Source organism: Plasmopara halstedii, assembly GCF_900000015.1.
Source record: "Plasmopara halstedii genome assembly, contig: Scaffold_650, whole genome shotgun sequence".
In the NCBI taxonomy this organism is placed as follows: domain Eukaryota; phylum Oomycota; class Peronosporomycetes; order Peronosporales; family Peronosporaceae; genus Plasmopara; species Plasmopara halstedii.
The window spans coordinates 2,052,604-2,072,525 of NW_020187567.1; the positions used below are offsets into that span (position 1 = coordinate 2,052,604).

Below are 19,922 nucleotides of genomic sequence, written 5' to 3' on the forward strand. Positions count from 1 at the left end.
GCTTGCTTTTACTTACCTCTTGAATGATTCACAGCTATCGCAAGCTCACGTTGATTTTTGACATTAATTGATTTGGTCTCACACATATATCTAGTCCGATATAACAAAAATCTAATTAAAAAATAAGTAGCTAGAACAGAGGATTTTTTCTACTATATTTTTACACAAAGCTACAGACTCATATGTGTTTTCTTGTCCAGTTCTCTTTTTCTAGCGTTGACTTCCGATTCCTAATTTACCAATCGGAAAATATTTTGAGGTTCCCAGACATCAGGCTCATTGTTAACCCATTGACCTAAACATTCGAGCTTACCAGATCGCATACTCTTATGGTCTAAGATCTTCTTAGCTTTAATTATGTCTCTCCGATTATCAGTTGTGTCTGTCGTCTCGCATTGAACCATCTTTATATCATTCGGCGCCTTATAGAGCGTATGACCATTTTTTGAGCGGATCTGGACCTGATAACCATCAATACAAATTTTCGTGCACAGCCTTTCTCCATAGGGTCGCTTGGTCGCTTGGTCGCTTCCTTGTCAAACATTCATTTGACCCGATTTCCATTTCATTTTGAAATATAATCTGCTTCCTGTTATTTTTGCTTTAGCTCAGATTTCATCATCTTGTCTTTTGCTCCATTTGGGGTCATCTCAACAGATCGATGAAAAGTGCTATTGTAGTTTTCGAAAATATCCGATACTAGTTTGTGTGCTATCTCCTCCGGGAGGATTTTTGTAAGCCTCTGTTTAAACGTTCTGTTGAAAATCTCAATTTTCCTACTGTCACATGATCATCTGATTCGTTGTTTTGAGCTTGTGTGCTCATGAAGTCGCTACCATTATCTGATGTCAAAACAGTCACTGTATCAAGGCGGACAAAACGTTTTAATTTAAACCTGCAGCTTCGCGGATCCCTGCCTTGAATTGATGTTGATAGCAGTCAATATTGGATGTTTTTCCCAGATAACAAAATCCATTTGCCACGATGTTGGATTATGTGAAACGATTTTGAAACCGATCAAATCGTTTTTTCTGATCTTGAAAGGGATCGATGTCGATCTACGAAGCAAACTATTCTTTCACTTTTTAACACATTATATTGGGTCTAACTCGCGATCTTTATTATAGAGCACTAATGCTCCAATGGATCCAGTATTGGGAATATAATAGAGTTTCATATTCAAAACAAAAAAGGTGAGTTTTGCTAATTCCAAAGGACCTGTCGTTTATCATATAAATTTGAAATTGCGGTTAATATTTGAGAATAAGTATTTATGGAATTAGATTCCTGTTCTGATAGTCTATAACTGTCATTAGAACCGTAGAGTGTGATACGATCACGATCAAACCCGTCAAGATTAAAAACGTATCCGTTTTGTCCACAGCCTTATTGTGCGCTCTTGACTGAATTTTTTTATTTGTATGTCTTATCAGGTAGGTAGCAAATATAGTTCTTGGATGATTATGATACCATAGCATCACCTGATCACTCATCCATGAATAATTCCGGAGTACATCGATAAACCTTAGCTACCTCTTTTTACAGGCTTGAGAGAACCAGTCGTATTTATACTGCCTGAAGTGTTTCCATAACTCAGGTCTAATGGGTTCTCACAGCTGGATGCGCCGTAAGCAGAGCTTGTGTTCTACTCCAGATTGTCGAAATCAGATCGATCAAAGTAAAAATCGATGCAGTCGTCGTAGATTTGTAGCATGCGTATAGCTGCAATTGAGAAATGGAGAAATGGAGAGATAATAAGAGCTTCAAAAATGTCTGTCGGGGCATTAGAAATATTTTGATCGTGGGGCGTGGCACGTGAAACCTATTCGACCTGACAGAATTTTGTTGGGTGAATTATCAAATGGCTGCAGTCAAAATTGGAAATAAGCGGCTGCGTATAGGGCGTCTGAAAATTAAGGGGATTTGGATCAATTTGTCTGAAAAAATATCACCAAGATGATCTTTGGACGCGAAGGTGCGGTTGATAGCTTACTGCATGTCGTTTAGGCACGATTATCATATCACAAAAACAACAAACTTATATTCAGCCCCAATTACTAGAAGCTTGCGAGTATAACTATAGAAGATCCGCTTGTAGCGAGCAATTGCAATTGATGACAGGCTTGCTATTCTGTGAATCTCGAACGTTGGATACACAGCGAGTGAATTAATTCATTAATATTAAACAAGGTCCAATTTTAGACGTTGATCAAAACGGCTGGGCATTGAGTAGTAGGCCACCTTCGGGCGCGTTTCTGTGACGAAAACTGAGTGAGGATGTGGAAGTCTGTGACGCAGACCCAAATCGACCAACTAGCGAAAGAGGCGTTTTTGCCCGTAGTGCTGCTTCTCAACTACACGTTACTGCTTTATCTCACAATGTTTTACTGAAAACGGCGACGAGAGAGACGAGTCATTTTACTGCTGTCTGTAGGAGCAATAGGTACCATTGTGACTATTCCGTTCGCAAGATCTGAGCAAGGTTTTGTGGAAACAACCAATGACATCTCTGAAGCATGTTGTGTCTTGACGTTTTTACTACAAATCACCATCATTGGGTACGACTTGAACAAAAGGTTTAAAGTGCGCTCTGTCATATGCCTCACTTACGCAGCTGAAGTCCTGATCTTTACAGATTTGATCTCTATACTACTTTCTTGTCTTGTTGTTTTCGGCGTCGACTTCCTTTCAGAAAAGACAGGGCAAGCAATCTCGAACGTTGCGGAAAATATCAATCTGGCTTTCATCTTTGTCTTTCGTTTCTATTATATTGGTATCTCGCGCGGTTGGAAAAGTATTTGGAAAACACGAAAGCTCGAAGTAAGTTGTTATCTACTCTTTGCCACGCATGAGATGCCCTTCGATTTGTTGTCGAGTGCTAGTGGACTTAATTGGGAATTTGCACAAGCGATTTGGCATCGAACAACGCTGACTGCTTGTCTTTATGTAAAGGCAATGAGTAAAGGTAACAACTCATTAGTTCGTACAAACGCCGGCTCAGCTACCAGCAGAAGGGAACGAGGGAATAAAATTAAATTACTATTTCAAAGCAAAATGTCGTGGGTGGAAGCGTGTTACCTTCTATTAGCTATCGTCGTAAATCTATTCGGAAGATCGTAAAATCGGGCAAAAGGGCTCAGTTCTGCGCTCATTTGTTGTCGCTTCTATGAAACCCCTGGATAGTCAGATGTAAACGTTGAAAATATTTTCTGACTCAATCTCATTTATTAAACGTGTTACTTTGATAATCGCCTGATGCTTCGCCTGATGCTTTGTTACACTACCGGTGTGGGTTTGGAGTCGATTCAAAAAATATCGTGCTCAACATCGTCATAACGATAAAACATTACCTTTGATGAAACGTGAAGTTTTAAAAAGTGCAGGTCAAGGATGGTAGAAATTCGTACGATTGTCAAAGCGGGTGCAGTGTGAGTCCGTTTAGCCTAAGAAAAATCACTGGTAGTAAACATACGCCTGCGTTGGCAGATTTTTCACGTTATTCCTTTTTTGAATTGGATCGGCCAATCTCCTCGCAATATGCTTAAGTGGTTTTGAGTGCTTTCGCGGCTCTTCCAGCAACTTCGCTTCGAGCTCCATCACTAAACTACATTAAAATTGGTGTTGCCTGATCCCTAATCAGGAGCACTAGATGCGTGACAAGTTTATTTTGCCAACCAGTCTTTTAGCAAGTTATATCGGTGGCTGTCATATCCGGTAATATTGAAAAGATATACTTTAACGCGTTCAGCACGTGACAAAACTATTTTATTTTTGCAAATGGTCTACGATCAAGATGTGTGACAGCTTGTCAAATCGCTTACAAATATAATTTTTTTAATTGCGTAAATAATAGCAATGAAACTGATGCATTGCCTTTTTACAAGGCTTTTGAGCTAAAAGCGCGTGCTGCTCCTCCTTGCATGAATCACAAAGCAATCGACAAGCGATAAAATTTCTTCAGTGATTGGCGTGTTTTGACGAGATGTTTTGAATCTACATTAATAATGGTAAGGACAGACGGCCACACTCATCAGCTATGAGCCTAGTAAATATCCTATTTTTATAAGCTAAGATAAACGACCTGCCCTTGATTTGGGAGCAGTAATATGATAATGCAATAACTTCAGGATTTGTGATTTCGACTGCAGCAACCTCTTCAAGACGTACTCAGTTTGAGTTTCTAATCATTATCGCAAATATATTTTTAAATGATGCAGTTAATTTAAAGCTTTTAACATGCATAAACTAATTTTACTATGGAGAGTAAGCGGTTTGACGGAAAAAAATGAGTCGTAGGATAATTAGTTTACCAAGCAAAGTGAGCTATGCAGAGCTTATACCGAGTTCTTTGCGATGGACGCACGACCAATTTTCCTACTGACATAAGCTCGTCCAGTATGAAAAGAATTGTTTACTAAATAATATTATGTTTGCCATTAAAAGTCTGTTAACACATATTCAGTAAAGTTCCTGACATGCTGCCAGTTTGTTGATGTACTTAATAGTGAAAACACTTGAGTCTTGTTAGTCCTTGTTAAGCACGTATTGACAAGTTAAAATGTTTTCTTGGAATCATAATCGACAAAAAGATGACAGCAAAGCAAATTTTGCGGCGAATGAAGGCAAAACATCGAGATTGAGGACAAGCTTGAGCCTTACTCGCCGTCTTATCGCGTATCGATCATAGCGCATAACCCAAAAATCGACTTAGATGACTGGATAATCACACCCTCGGATGAACTCAAACTTGACGATGTCAGCGTAAATGTTTACTGAATATTTTGATGGCCTTTTTTGAGCGATATATCAACACTACGCTTTTTGTGCTTAATCTGCACCATCATAATTACACCATATCCATTTTATGCAGCGGGGCTGCTATAGCTCTGTGCTTAGAGGAAGCCATGCTAAGGTCACCGACCTTACCTTCTTTACGAGAGCCAGTACGAGTTTAGCGGATCGCAATCCGCGCTGCCTCCAAAGTACTCAAAAACCTTAAACAAGGTAAAAACGCTCTCCCGTTCAAAATTGAAACTGTATTTGATTGCTTTAGTTGTGACAGAGCCGCCAGCATCTCAAACCTGGGTTTTCCTTATTAGTATAATAGTGCCTCATTAATATAGTTAACCCTAATTAATGTCCTGTTACGGTGCAGCCACACCATTGTGTGATTACACCAGCTTGTGTAAGCCACACCTATGTACTGTCACAATCTTTTGTAACCCGCCCTTTTATACAAGGGTACGCGTAACCCCGATACACTCTCCCTATCAAAATTGTGACTATCCGCAATTCACATTCAACTGTCACCTCATACGAGGCTTGCGTGTCTGAGTCAGCGCTACCTCTTGAAAACATCGTTAAATATTCTTTGTCTACGACACGCAAAACACCCAGCCAAACTGTTTTCGATGGCGCCCGCGGGCAAAGCTCCTCTTCTTCCTGCCCGGCTGCATCTCCGGACAGTACGTTCGCAGATTCACGGGAAGCACATCTCAAGCCCTCGGCAACCGAGTGCAACAAATCACGCCCGCCCCGGGCGACAGGTTTTCTTGTCGAGGAGAATGAGGTGAGCCAACGGCGCGACGTGGGCCAAGCTCAAACCTTGCGGAAACCGTGTTCGTTCACCCGACCTCTTGACTTCTGGGGGGTAATGGTATTGTTACCAATCCCCTCGACGAGGCACAAGAGTAGCTATTGAAGGCTGCTCACAGGGCGGCTCTCATGCGCTCATATCGACACTTGGTCCTGCTTCCGCTCGGCGGATCCCACTACTGATGCAAAAGACGCGATAACTCGATTGTTAGGCGAATAGGTAGTCGAGCCCCCGGTCACTACACAAGATAAGCATGATTAGCGAAAAGCTCTCCGAGCTTGCTTTTTTGTACCACAAGAAATTCCAATGGATCGGTAACGCGCTCGACTTCGAGCATAAAAGGGAGGTGCTCCTGTGTGCAAATTATACCTGTGGTGATCGCCCGTGGCGAAACCGCTGCAGGTGATAAGGAGATCTTTGAGCGATGAGTGCAGCGGTACCGGAAACTTTCCTTGCTGTCTACTTTACAGCGAAGCCACAAGGATTGGACATCCGCGTTGAGATCCATTTTAGATTTGCCAAACTCAAGGCGCAACGCGAACTCTGCGTATTGTCGTCCTGCGACATATGGAGCAATCCATCACGCTCCCGCGAGCTCTGTGGTTTATCACACGGGAGAGTCTACAACCACAGCAGCTCAGAGCCATAGCTTAGGCTTAGCTCATGACCATCCGGCTTCCCGGGCTACCACCAAGAAGCGCGGGACACACAACGACCAAAGCGTCATGATCCTTCTGATCATAAGCGTCTACGACGTCTGGGCAGTCTTGCCAAAGTGGCACATTAAACTCCCACGAGCTCTCGGAGTTTAGGTATCCCCGTCACTTCACAACATATTGGATTAGACCCTGTCGACGACGTCGACCCACAAGGCGTTCCACGTGATAGTGGACACCACCATTCTCATCAGGAAGAGTCGGCGGGGCGCGATGACGACTTGGTCGATCGCCGCCCGGTGCTTCGCTATGCTCTTCGAGCGGTAAAGAATAATGTATGTCGTCGTCGGCAATCAACCAAACATCTTTCCGAGATAGCTTACCGATATGCGGAAGACCTCGAGAGCACTTTGTTCATCGACTGCCACACATTGAGGACTATCGCGCTCTGTCGGAGCGGCTCGTAGCCGTCGTGCAGACATATGCGTCAATTCGTGCGACGGTGGAGCGCCTTGTGCCGTTGAAAACGGAAATTGTTGCACTTCATTCTCAGAACAAGTTGCTGGTTCAGCTTCTGGGTGGCCGAACGCCTTTGAGCGCCGCCCCGGCTCCAACGCTTTCGCGTTCACTTGCGCCGGATCCTGGTACGACTTAAGCAAGACCACATAAACACCGGGGTGGGTCCGCATTTCTCTCAGAAGGCTCCACGTATACGCGAGGCCTGGCTTAGCCACGACCTTAAAAGGCTTAATTAACCGTGGACGGAACTTTGCCTTAAAGACAGCAGAGACTGTATGCCAAGAAAGGTTTACTTTGCCTTAAAGACAGCAGAGACTGTATGCCAAGAAAGGATTAGCGTTTAATAGAACTAGGTCTCCGACTTCAAGGTTTTCCACATTTAGTCTGCTTCTTCCATCTTTATATTCTTTCTGCATGTCTTCGCTTCCAGCCATCGCATCGCGAACGTGTCGTAGGACACTCTGTCGGGAAGACAGTACGTCATCGACAACTTTACGGACAGTGAGGGGGCTGGCATCTGCTAGCCATTCGGCTACTCCCACCACCAAGCCCAGAGTCATGGGATTGCGGCGTCAGCGGGACACGAGGATTGGACCGTTTGCGTAGAATGGTGTGATGGTGTGAAGCTGGTAGTGAATGCACTGCATTAATCAGAGCAAGCTCTACGAGGGGCAACATGGCGCTCTAGCGCTTCGGCGTCTCAGCGCAGACGCTGCAAGGAAAGTCTTCACCGATGCGATTTACGCGCTAAGTCTGACCATTGGTCCGCGGATGGTCCGCTGTTGACATTGTCAACTTGGTTCCCAGCACCATGAAGATTGTAGACCAAAACTTTCCAGTGAAGCGCGGGTCTCTATCAGAGACAATTGACTCCGGAAGTTCATGTTGTCGAAAGACACTAGCGTCGCTGTACCCACACCGTCGATGGTGTTCAGCGCTACCGCAAGATGTTCCATCATGCTCAAACGATCCACAAAGACCACAACACCCGTGTTGCCCGCTGAGTCCTTCGGCAGGCCAAACACGAAGTCCGTATTCATGCCTAGAGGGTACCGATAAACTGGCCAGCGGCGCTGCCGTATTCTGAAATGTACAACCCTCTGATACGTCTCACACGTGCGCATATATGTGCTCGTCCATTTGTACAGTTTGGGCCACCAGTTTTGGCAACTCACAGAGCTGTACGTATTCTTACGACCGAGATGACCTCTAAGTGGTGTCGTGCGCCTCATGGAGAATACGGTATTTCAAATCTTCATCGTGAGTAACCACATTTTGTGACGTGTCCGTCAAATCGGTGCTATAATACAGCAGCCCGTTATTTAACAAATATCGGTGTGACCCAAACGCCTTGCTTCTGAGAGCGTGTGGCAGCGCTACACACATACCATCACCCGCGTATGTGGCTCGGATCAAATTTGTCACTGACGATGTCACCGTCGTGATATCAATAAGCTCATATTCCGGTCTGCGTAACAACGCATCAGCCAACGCATTCTGCTTTCCTGGCTTATACTTCACCTTTAAGTTATATCCTGCAAGGAATGAGAGCCATCTAAACTTCCTCTGTAAGAGGCGAGGCGACTGAGTCGCAGTGCGTAAAAGGTGCACACCGAACTTGACAGGTGCATACTTCATTGCAAGATATTCCTTGTCGTGACTGGGTTGTTCTTCTTTGCAGCCTTTAACTGTCAAGATTTGAACGTGATCATCCGATCTCACCGCTCGGCGTCTGCTTGTAGCAGTGCAAAGCCGATGGCAAAGCCCGAAGCGTACTAAAAGGACGATCGGGGGCTGGCAACGCCAGTATTGGTGCATCAAGGAGGCTGTCTTTGAGTCTGTCACAACACCATTCCGTACCTTTCTTAGAGAGGATAAGTCCATCATTTTCATGGATGCGGCAGTCGTTACGGACAGCAATAAACATTGAGAGATAGAGACATAGTATTTTTTCAGTTTCATTTATATTCATTTGAAGGGAAGTCGACGGCATGAACACACAAGAGCCACCAAAATGCATATACCAAAGCGGATATTTACATCCAAAATGCTCTACGGACTATGAGAGAATATATCGTCAGGTTGGACTTTTACATATGCCCAATAAGGCCCAAATAAATATTACATTACCTGACAGTTGATTTTTTACTGGTGGATATGACTCACCAGAACATTCCGCACGGAGGTCTCACTCCTGTCAAAGGGTTTCTCGGACTAAGATGGTAAAAGAAGTAAACGTTGACTGATCACGGAGCTAGACCACACATGATCATGATGTCTAGTGCAATGATTGTTTAGGATATTGCCAATGCAGTCACGACAGCGTTAGCGTCGGGATAGTGACTGCAAAAGGCTCGTTGGAAATCTACATGGTTCATCACATACCGCTGCACCTCTGTCACGAAAAGATGACGTTGAGTAATATATTTCCGTGAACGAGCTCGATTATTATTGCACGAAATTAAAGGTCAATAATGTCACACTGCTCCTTCGTAACGGGGATTGGCGAGTCACGCAGTATTTGATTCCAGAGACCAGACTGATCTCATCACACGAAAACGATGCAGGAACAACACCAGTTTAGAAAAAATATTCCTTACCACGTCGTGGATGCAAACCATGAGCAAAAAGGTTATAAATGAAACTCTAAGGAAAGCTGATCCGCTCCTGGCACACAGTGCTGATCAAATTCTACTTCGGAAGACTCGTCAATGGCGAATGTTAAGCTTAGATCATTTTATCAGAGCCAACTTGGCAATCTCACCGTTGTATAATTTGTTCCATCCATCATTATGTTTGATTTTTAAGATCGGCAAGATCTTTCAACAGGTAGAAACGGGGAGCTAATATCTTCATTCACCATCCTAGCCATCCACCCACAAGTGTATTCACTCAATTATCACCAACCTGTAAAGGTTCGATATTTTCACTTGACTAAGTGTTGTTTGCATAGCTGTACCGTTATGCCATGACAAGGACAAGCCATCATTAGTGACATCAAGGCAAGGAGCATTTTCTCTTGACTCATTCCCTTATCTTCGTAGGGTTCTGTCGTGGGGATCGTGCCTCGAAGTAGCTCTGATCCCTTGACATGACAAACTATGATGGGTTACTCCATCAAGAAGCTGAATCCACTTAAATCCCGCATCTTGGTCGCAAAGTACGCGGTCTGCGGGAGCTAGTTCAAGTAATGAATGGTGAAAGCTTATGAAGATGATAATGGAAGGGATGTGCAACTTGTGTGCATTACAGGGAGTAAAGATCAGCGAAGGCCTTGTCGCGAGTATGGTCATAAGAGTCTTGATTAACTCTTGTATGTCAATAAAATGTACGAGTCGACAGACAGTCGCAACCAGGCTACCATTATGCAGCTGGTGTCCAAAAAATAAAAATAAAAATTATACGCTGTTACCTTGGCAGTGCTGAATGAACATCTCAACCTGGACGGCACGCAAACCAAGCTTGGTGGATTTGAAGTGTCTGGCGGCTACAGCGATTGTATTGATTAAGATGTGAAGGCCAAAAGCCAATCGAGCTGGTATGACTGGCTGAAAATGACACCATTTACCCAATTACTTTTTCATTTGCGAAACCAATTATTTAAAGTTAATGAAAGTATTTTACACAATCAAACAATTTAAAACAGTTATATTTCCACATATTTAGTAGCAATTATCGATTAGTGTCGTAATTTGGTTTTTTTCTCTACAATTTTCCTTAAGACTTTTTGAAATTAAACAGAGTGCAGAGACGCACTGTATTCAGCAAAGAAAGGTTATCATATGAGCGCTTTGTTGTTTGAGAAAACATGTGTCTTAAGACTCTTGATTTATGTGAATGACTATGCATTAGCTAAAGTGACCGCGTGATTGTAGCTGCTGTATCTCGCAGCCGTATCTCGGGGTCGTTTTTACAGCACCCGTCTCAGAGATTGGTTGTCATATATTTTAATTACCTGTTTAATCGGTTCATATCTATACAGCATATTGCAACATATCACATAAATAATATTCCGCTATAATTTTATGAGAAGTCAGCGCAAAGGCACAGTTTTAACGCACCCATGTCGGTCATGCACCATAAGACACAAGTACTACACCAAAGGCGATACGGACAACGGGTATATCCTCACGCCGCACCATCTCCCACCAAAGTCCACGCGGTGGTGGAGCTGGCGCGGGGCAGCTATGATACGCAGGAGAAGACAAAATGCACTGCTAGCGTTTGGCGTACTGACGGTCGCTGCGACGCATTGCGTAGCGCTGAGCAACCGTCGCTTAATCACATTCGAAGAGGCACATATTACAGCGGAAGATTTAGCAACAAAGGAGACAAATGAGGTTGCACCCGTAGCTCTACCAGTATCCGGAGATATCTCGTATACGAAAGGTGGAGCAACAAACTCTTCTTTATCGACGTCCAGCTTACAAACGACGGTGTCTGCGACAGTCCCAGAGACTGTAGGGAAAAATGACCAATTGTCAACGGCTCCAGTTACGAGTGCTACACCAACAGCAACGTTTTTACCAGCGCAAATATCATTACCACCCGATGCTTTGGCTGGAGATCCCGCTGAGGTGTCGGGAGAAGCGACGACTCCAGAATTTGTCGTCACTTCTAATTCTGCAACTGCTCCTGTTTCGGCAGTGCCTTCTAATGCTGCATCGACTGAGGCAGGAGCTATAGCAAATCCTTTAACACCAATTTCCCAAGGTACTCCTCCAGTTGTGGTGAGTGGTGAGACCGATTCGCCAGATACATTAGAATCAATACCCACAGATGCAGCAGCAGGATTAGCCACTAATACCCCGTCCAGTATACCAGCTTCATCTGCTGCTCCGTGGATAGAGTCTTCCGGATCAAATAGCAGAGATAACACAGTAGCGATCGCACCTTTGGCAGGGAATGGAGCGAATGATGAAAGTTCAGATTCACAAGCTTCGAAAAGTGATGAATTGGTGGATGGATATGATGCTACGAAAGGCGTGGGTGTCAACTTCAATAAAGGCAATGAGAGGGAGAAAAAGAATACAAAGATAGAGGAGACTCATAACAGTACCGGAGAAAGTCCTGGGTGTTGTGATACAGACACAAGCACAAACAGCAAAGATGGCAAAAGTGGATTAGATGATTTCTTGAAGCCTGGCGGTGTATCCGATGTGTATACAAGCTCTGCCACATACAACAGTTTAGATACTGGGTCCGTCGTCGCGATCATCGGAGTAATTGCAGCAATTATCGGTCTTATCGTGCTGTTTGTCGTAATGAGCCGAAAAAAATACAAGGTGGTTGACGAAAGCCCGCTTCCATACGGCTACAATATGGACCTACGCTCAATAGCGAGACCATCTCCAACATTTATGCACGATGACTCAATTCTGGAAGGTGGCCGCAACGGCACAGCACTCATAGTCACAGGTTCGTCACCTCATCACGGCTCGGCTGATTTAAGCGGGGAAATTGCAGATGAGTTGGGATCTCTACCGAATGTCACGATGACAAATAGTCATCGCGATCCATTGGTGGAGACTCATGCCAAACCAAACACGGAAAATGTCCGCGTGTCTGCGCTTTATTCATCAGGTTCATCCATGACAAGTGGAAGTCGAGTAAGCAGCTCGTGGAGTTCGGTCTTGGCTTCTGAATCTGACCACCAATCGTCTACACGTGACACACGTGATACAACATTTAGCGGATGGTCAGCGAGTAATTTGTCAAACTTTGGAAGTTCAGGGAGTGGTGCGTCTGGAAGATCCCGATTCGCCCGATCATCGTCAAATCTGTCTGTTGATTTTTCCCAGACAGGCAATAGTGATCAAAGTCGCTCGCTAACACGTTTGTCGGAGGCACCTCGAATAGCCGCAGGTCCAGTAGACTCGAATTGCAGTGACCAGAGCACTGAGGTTTGAGTTATTAGTAGTGCGTAGTTTAGAGTACTGTGTTGGAAGTCAGCGAATGCCTTTGGTGGTTTCTTTGATGTAAGTGAGTGACTAGCTGTTAAGTGGAATAGAGCAAAATCGATTACTTTGATTTCAATTGGTGCTCGTTGGTTCTATGTTTGCGCCATGTCAGCAGCCAACAAAACGGTGACTGCTTGCCTACTGCATCAGACTCACCATTTAACGTATAAAGTCGCATCTGACCTGGTCACGTAGCTCCACTCGCGACGAATCAGACGCTTCAACCTTTTTGTATGCTCATCTTTTGAATTTTCGCGAGAAGTTATTAGATCTCATAGGAAAAATACAGCTATGCAATTCTTCGAATTAGAAAAGAAGTTTCGCGCAGTTTGCTTCGCTGTTTCAGGATCATTTTTGAATTATCGACAGGCTGTCTTATGTCTCGTAGTGAAAGACGATTGTTCTTACATGAGAATCAGTGAGAAGAATTATTCATACAGCACTAAAAGATATTTCGACCAATTTAATGCAACTGATAAAGTTCCCTTCTCAAAAGTTTGATATACATGTGCGATGACATTACCAAAATCACAGAAATTTAAGATGGCGAGATGTGCTAGATATCTCTGAGTATTTGATATCTCAATTGTCTTTAAAAATTGAAATCTCTTTCTTTTCAAGAACGGTGGTTATCCGCCAACTCAACTTTACAGACCGCACACTTTAGCTGTCTCAAATTTTTCTCCAAAGCAGACAGACTAATTAAATTAGTCTGTAATTTTATAAACTAAACTTGACATGATATCCTATAATATCGTCGTCATAGCATTCGTCAAAGTCCATTGTGCAGGGCGATTACATTGTCAATAATCGACACAAAAGTTTCGCTGTCTCTTCAACCACACACTGAATGCAAATCGCAGACATCTATTTAAACAAATGCGACGAACTTCGACAGCATCGCATTTCTCGTAGTAGTTATGTTTTTTGCAACTGCTTTTGAAAGTAATCTTTCCGACATGTGAGAACATTATTCTCTCAATCTCTACGAACAATAATGTGATAATGCTCGACTTTTGATCTCAATTAAATCAACTATAAACACCGTATTTCTAAGGCGTTTTTGGCCTGTTCTCAGACGGTACACTCTCGCCACACCGCTTAGTGCTAAAATATCATCCAATCATCTAGCTTGAAAATTCCGTCTTATCCTCTTACTTGCTAAAATATCATCTGATTTCACGGCTAGCGTCAGGATCTGGCCGAAGCGTCGGAGAGCTCAGAAAGCTGCTTTAAAGCTCACGCCACTTCCGCTCTTGCTCACGAGCCATCGTCCCATAATCACAGTCACATAACTGCTCAGAAACCAACAACGAATTGATTTGGCTTGAGTATCAGCCTACAAGTCTCCACGCGTGACAAAAGCAGTCGCAATGTTCCGCAAAAAGACTGTAGTCAATGAGAAGGGGGCACCTGTCAACGTTATCTCCCCCGCTGTACCTGTCGACATCCCGCGTTTACGACAGACGTATACACTCAATGACTTTGATCTATTGGCAACATTAGGCACAGGTACTTTTGGACGTGTCCGGCTTGTTCAATTGAAAGGCGTCGGGTCTTACCATGCACTTAAAATCCTGAAAAAGAGTGAAATTTTGCGGTTACAGCAATTGCATCATATTAAGTGTGAAGTGGAGATTTTGAGTAAGCTTCAGCATCCATTTGTGGTGAATTATCTTGGCCATTTTCAAGACGAACGGAGGCTTTATCTTGTGCTTGAGTATGTGCAAGGTGGCGAACTATTTTCGTATTTGCGACGTCAGGGGCGCTTTCCAGAGCATGTGGCGTGCTATTACGCATCACAATTGGTCACAGCCTTAGCGTATCTTCATGCTCAACACATTATCTACAGAGACTTAAAGCCAGAGAATCTGCTAATTACAGCCGCAGGATACCTCAAGATCACGGATTTTGGTTTTGCAAAGATTGTCGAAGATAAAACTTGGACACTCTGTGGTACACCCGAGTACCTTGCGCCTGAGATTATTCAGAGCAAAGGACATGGCAAGTCAGTCGATTGGTGGGCATTGGGAGTATTGATTTACGAGATGCTAGCGGGATACCCACCATTTTACGATGAAAATCCCTTTGGTATCTATCAAAAGATTCTGGACGGCAAAGTAGATTTTCCCAAGCACATAGACTCAAAAGCGAAGGATCTCATCAAAAAGCTTCTCTCGCAAGACCGCACAAAACGACTTGGTACGTCAAAATTGATATCGGGCTTATCGTTTTTTCTTTTTTCTTATCACGTGTGATCTTTTGTCATTATGTGTAGGATGTTTACGAGGTGGATCAGACGACGTAAAAAAACATAAATATTTTGCTAAAGTAGATTGGGATTCTGTGCTTGCATGCGTGGAACCACCGCCATATTTGCCTCCAGTGAGAGGACCTGGTGATCATACGCACTTTGACGAGTATCCGGACTCCCCCGTGGATGATTCGGTCGTTTTGTATGGTGAAGACCAGGCTGCCTTTAATGTTTTTGATCAGTTTTAACTTTAATGTGAGCAGTACAAGTTGATGATTTTTCCTTTCACGACACGAAAATGACTAACACAATACAGTTTCAGGTACATTATTCGTATTTGGTGGAGCGGATAGCACGCAGTAACTTAGCTGCCTGGTCTTCCCTGTGTGTCACTATTTCCTGAGTCCCTATAGCGCTATGAGTGACTTTTGCTGGGACTCTATATACGGTCACGTCTCCAGTCGAGTCTCCGACAATTAATACTGGCGCTTTTGGTGCAAAAGCCACGGTTGTGCATTCCAACGGCACTTCCACTAGTGTCGTTACATATTCTTCTTTATCCACAATTTGATCAGCATCGTCGTAAGCACCGTCTTGTGCCAAATCGTTTCCACCCGTTTCCGATTTCACAGTGACGGACATGTATTTTTTCGGAAAGTGACCCACAATTGGGTCCAAAGTGGATTGCAAAAGGTCCCAGAGTTCAATCCGACCGTCTTCCGATACGGCAGCAAAGACACCAGCGTCATTTGAACTCCAGGATGCACCAAGCACTGCCTTTGTGAGATCTACAGAGTGCAACGTAAGCATTGCTTCTCCTTCACTTTGATGCCAAATTTTGAGCTTCCAATCCCCAGAACATGAAAGAAAGACGTCAGGACAGAAAGGAGAGACGAGCAATTGGTATACAGGACCAGTATGTCCGATATATGTTTGCAAATATTGTTCATTGTAAGAGACGGAACACTTGTGCACAAGTCCGTCTTCTGTCCCAACGTAGTAAACGGACGGATCATCTTGATTTGCAAATGCTAAGCTCCGACCACTAGCTTGTCGAGAGAGCACACCTTCTGACCGTCCAATAATAGCACTTCCGAGACTTCCCAGTAGCGGATTTGGCACACATTTTAATGTCATGAGGTCACTTGAGCTCAATCCTTTCTTAAGACTCCACTCCACCACGCGACCGTCAGCTGAGACGCTCACGACGTGCTCGCTTCCTCCATGTTGTACCCATTTAACTTGCCAAACAGTGTCGAGATGTCGACCAGTCTGACCAGAACTGGTTGCAATAGGATCAGGAAGGTATTGATTTGTATCCGTTGCTAAACCATTTGGTGGAAATGAACTTGACGCTGACTTATTCTTTCGCGTATCATAGATAGAAACAATTCCGTCGGCAAAGCCAATGGCTAGAAGGTACGGATGAGCAGAGCTAAAGTCAAACGATGTCACGCTTGCCGGAAAATGATATATTCGTTCGGGATATTCCGGATTCGTGAGTGACCAAAACAGCACCAGTCCCTCCTTTTCCAATGCCGTCCCGGTGATGCTTTGAGTCGTTGCAGCTGTGGCTGTTCCTGGTTGGACGACGGGAGCAGGTTTGGAACCGGCAGCTGGAATTGCAGTTGACTGCGATTGGTTCGGACCGTACGACACAGCAAGTAAGTCGTCATTTGCCGTGTTCCACGTAAGACATGATACTGTTCGATTCTGTGTGAGAGCACAGCTGAATATCCAAAGTTTTTCGAGTTCATCACTGCTCTTCGTGTCGACTACGCTTTCGTCTGTCTCGAGGATCGATAGGTCACGATACTTGACTTGCTGTTCGTGATAAACATTTTGTTGGACCGCACGTTCCACTATACTCGCCAAACGAAGAAGGGAAGACGATTGCAAAACATGTGACGTCCGTTGACGGGTGATAATCTCGCCAAGATCGACATTCGTGTCGGCTCGAGCATACACGCTGTCAACCTTTTCGTCACCGCTTCTACCAGCACGTCCATTATCAGCCCGCGATGCGTTGGCCACGCTCATACCAGCTTGCGAGCTAGCCGCAATGCTACCTGAACTGGCGCCGTCGGCTCCTATACGACCGATGAAGTCTTGTGACGCATCCGTGGATAAACTGCCGCTACTTTGATCGCCACGTAGAACAGACACGTTAGATGATCCAGACATTCTGATGATTGTCGACCGTTGACTGTCAAACGGCCGAGACCTTTGGCTGTACTGACTGTTATGTTTACGTCTATCTCGCGTCTTGCGACGTGGTCTTGACGCGCGGTGTCTTCGCGCGCGCAGATCCTCGACAATATCACCATCGACATCCAGCACGCAGCCAGGAGAGACAAGAGTAGCTCCAACGATCTCTTCCACTTGTTCTTTCAGCTGAAGATCACCTGCATTTCCTAAATCCAATCCAATTGCCAACCGTTCTTTGATCTGATTTGCACTTGATTTCGTATGTGTCGAAGGCATTGAGATAGTTTCCTTGACGCCATCGTCATCCCCTTCAACGTTCGTGTCGTGCTTTTGCTTTCCACAATCGTAAATATCCCAATCTGTTGCAACGCACGCAGCATCGCGAGTCGCGGGGGGTGCAGTCATGACTTCTTTGGCCTTTTGAGCAAGTTGTAACGTCTGAGTTCGACCTTCAATATACTTATCACTTGCCTTCTTTTGTGCACATATCGCCTGATACTGCTTGTTTCTCGCTACAACTGTGTGGTATTCAGGTGCATCAACTGCTACACAAACACTACGTCGCTCAAAAATCATGTCTGTTGCCGTCTCACTCATTTTAACCGTCACCGTTCGGTATCGAGATCGACCTGAAATCAGCATCGATTTCCGATTACCGAATAGCATTGCTTCAACCCCAGCTTCTTCATTCATAATTAGTTCCTTTCCGGTATCCTCTTTGATAGAATCGTCGAGGTCATTTTGATCAGCTATCACTGTCACTTTTGTCCCCTCTCCTTCATTTTGGTTGACAGTGGAGGTCATGTTTGAATTTGATTTTATCGAATCCTGAATATTTGCTTCAACATCTTTTGAGTTGACCATTTGAGACTTACTTGTACCCACGAAAGACGACGAACCTTCACTATCAGAGTCGTGGTCAGCCGATGAAGATGATACATTGCTAACCAAGAAGCTGGCTCCAGCTTGTGATACACCAACCATCGCTCGCGAAGCTTTTGAGCGATTGCGTCGTTCGAATTTGCCACTTTTTTTTGTCGTGGCTGACGTTGTAGACTTGATACAACTCACGAGCAACGATTGGGGAGTGACGTCTAATCCATTTAGATACACGCGAGTCGAGTGCTTTGAGCCACTACCGGATGGTCCACCGTTCACATTTGCAACGCTCCCATTCACATGTCGACTAGATTGAGACATTGAGGTATCAAGGAGTCGAGATCGACCAGTAACATCTCGTTTACTACTCTGGATTCGTTTGGTATTACTATCCATTAAAATTCGAGCACTGGATGGCGAGGCCATGATTGAATCAAGAATATTGATTGTAGAGAAAAGAAAACATCGGACATGGTGAAGCGACGCGCCCAGTTGATCCGTCGCAGTCGATATGCTGTAAGTTGGCAAATCGTGAATAAAAAACCGAGCTGATATTGAGAATTTTGTTAAAGCAAGTTTAAAAAGGGAGTTTCCGATTAATTGCTTTGTATACAGGCTTTCAATTTTGAATGCAGGGCGTATTGAAATGAACTTGGCAAAGTTCTCGCGGTTTTGACAGTATGATGTATGGTGTCTAGGGATTATGTCAACGGTGGAATAGCGATATCAGCGACAACAGAAAAGAAATCACAAAATAGAGTCTGTTTTTTGCTATCAGTTTTGCAGCGGGGCTGCCGTAGCGTTGCGCTTAGAGGAAGCGTAATATAGGTCACCGACCTTTCGTTCTATACTTAGAACAAGTACGAGTTAGCAGATCGCAATCCGCTTTCTCCAAGAATAGCTATTGCCTCTACCAAAGGCTAATTTCTCTTCCGTTTAGAATTTAGATATATATAGTAAAATCTAAATACATAGCTCCTTACCGTATTCTTGTTTGGGTGCAGTCACACCATGCCCATCTCGTGTGACACACACCCCTGTTACCAGGGTACGTGTAACCCCGTTACACAGTTACTATAAGGGACGACAACGAAGCAATCGTGAGTTCTGGGGAGATGTCTACCGGATAAATGCTCATGGAATGTTTGTCCGCATGAATTATCATCTTACAGTTAGTGATCGGGCGGATAGAAAGCGAGCTGTCATGGTCGAATCGCAATTATTGTCATAAGGTCGATATATGTCTGCACCTGGGTATGTCCTTTGTTGCATTATAGCGCAAAAAATATATTTTACCTTTCAGAAGCTTAGAAAATCGTTGTGAAGTAAACTAATGTAGTAGCGAGTCCTTGAGTGCAGATATATTATTCGAAAGTGTAAGGTTTCTGGATTTTAGGGGATCAGTTTATGTCCCAGTGATATCCTTAGTATCCGTCTTCTGCGCATTTTTGAAGTAGAAACTTTAAGATAGAACTTTCTATCCGCAAGGTGCACGGCAGCCCTGCTGCGCGTGTTGGCGACCCGGCAACTGAGTGTTGATAAGACATATCATCTGTGAGTATAGAACATGAACTATTATTATCTTTTGGATCTGCAAGATACGTTCAATGAGCTTCTGCCTTAGTTGGTAGCACGTTTGCTATCCAAGCCCAAAAATAGCTGCTCGCCTATTGGTGTTTATAAATTATGTATCGGACGCTCATGTTAAGGGTCGCGTTGGTGTATGGTTCACTGCGTCGAATGCGTAGTAATACCTCTCGAGCAAACGACGATGGTCGTAAACGTACTAAAATTCCCATAAAAGATTGACGGCTGAGCCATTTGCAAACATCAGATAGTGCAATGTCTTT

General features: G+C 44.2%; 4 protein-coding genes across 4 annotated transcripts; 3 read left to right on the forward strand and 1 right to left on the reverse strand.

Annotated features, from left to right (window-relative positions):
- Nucleotides 1–1,956: 1,956 nt before the first annotated feature.
- On the forward strand, nucleotides 1,957–3,120 carry PHALS_13050 (uncharacterized protein; the record flags this gene model as incomplete). Its single annotated transcript, XM_024728726.1, has 2 exons — nucleotides 1,957–1,975; nucleotides 2,435–3,120. The coding sequence occupies 2 exons, from the start codon at nucleotides 1,957–1,959 to the stop codon at nucleotides 3,118–3,120; spliced, it is 705 nt and encodes a 234-aa protein (XP_024579174.1).
- A 7,838-nt stretch (nucleotides 3,121–10,958) lies between these two features.
- PHALS_13051 (uncharacterized protein) lies at nucleotides 10,959–12,680 on the forward strand (the record flags this gene model as incomplete). The annotated part of the gene is made up of 1 exon (XM_024728727.1): nucleotides 10,959–12,680. One exon carries the CDS (start codon nucleotides 10,959–10,961, stop codon nucleotides 12,678–12,680), a length of 1,722 nt encoding a protein of 573 aa, XP_024579175.1.
- Nucleotides 12,681–14,104: 1,424 nt separating this feature from the next.
- PHALS_13052 (agc pka protein kinase) lies at nucleotides 14,105–15,233 on the forward strand (the record flags this gene model as incomplete). Its single annotated transcript, XM_024728728.1, has 2 exons — nucleotides 14,105–14,933; nucleotides 15,010–15,233. 2 exons carry the CDS (start codon nucleotides 14,105–14,107, stop codon nucleotides 15,231–15,233), a joined length of 1,053 nt encoding a protein of 350 aa, XP_024579176.1.
- A 79-nt stretch (nucleotides 15,234–15,312) lies between these two features.
- Nucleotides 15,313–18,498, reverse strand: PHALS_13053 (Cytoplasmic dynein intermediate chain; the record flags this gene model as incomplete). The annotated part of the gene is made up of 1 exon (XM_024728729.1): nucleotides 15,313–18,498. The coding sequence occupies one exon, from the start codon at nucleotides 18,496–18,498 to the stop codon at nucleotides 15,313–15,315; it is 3,186 nt and encodes a 1,061-aa protein (XP_024579177.1).
- Between the last annotated feature and the right edge of the window lie 1,424 nt (nucleotides 18,499–19,922).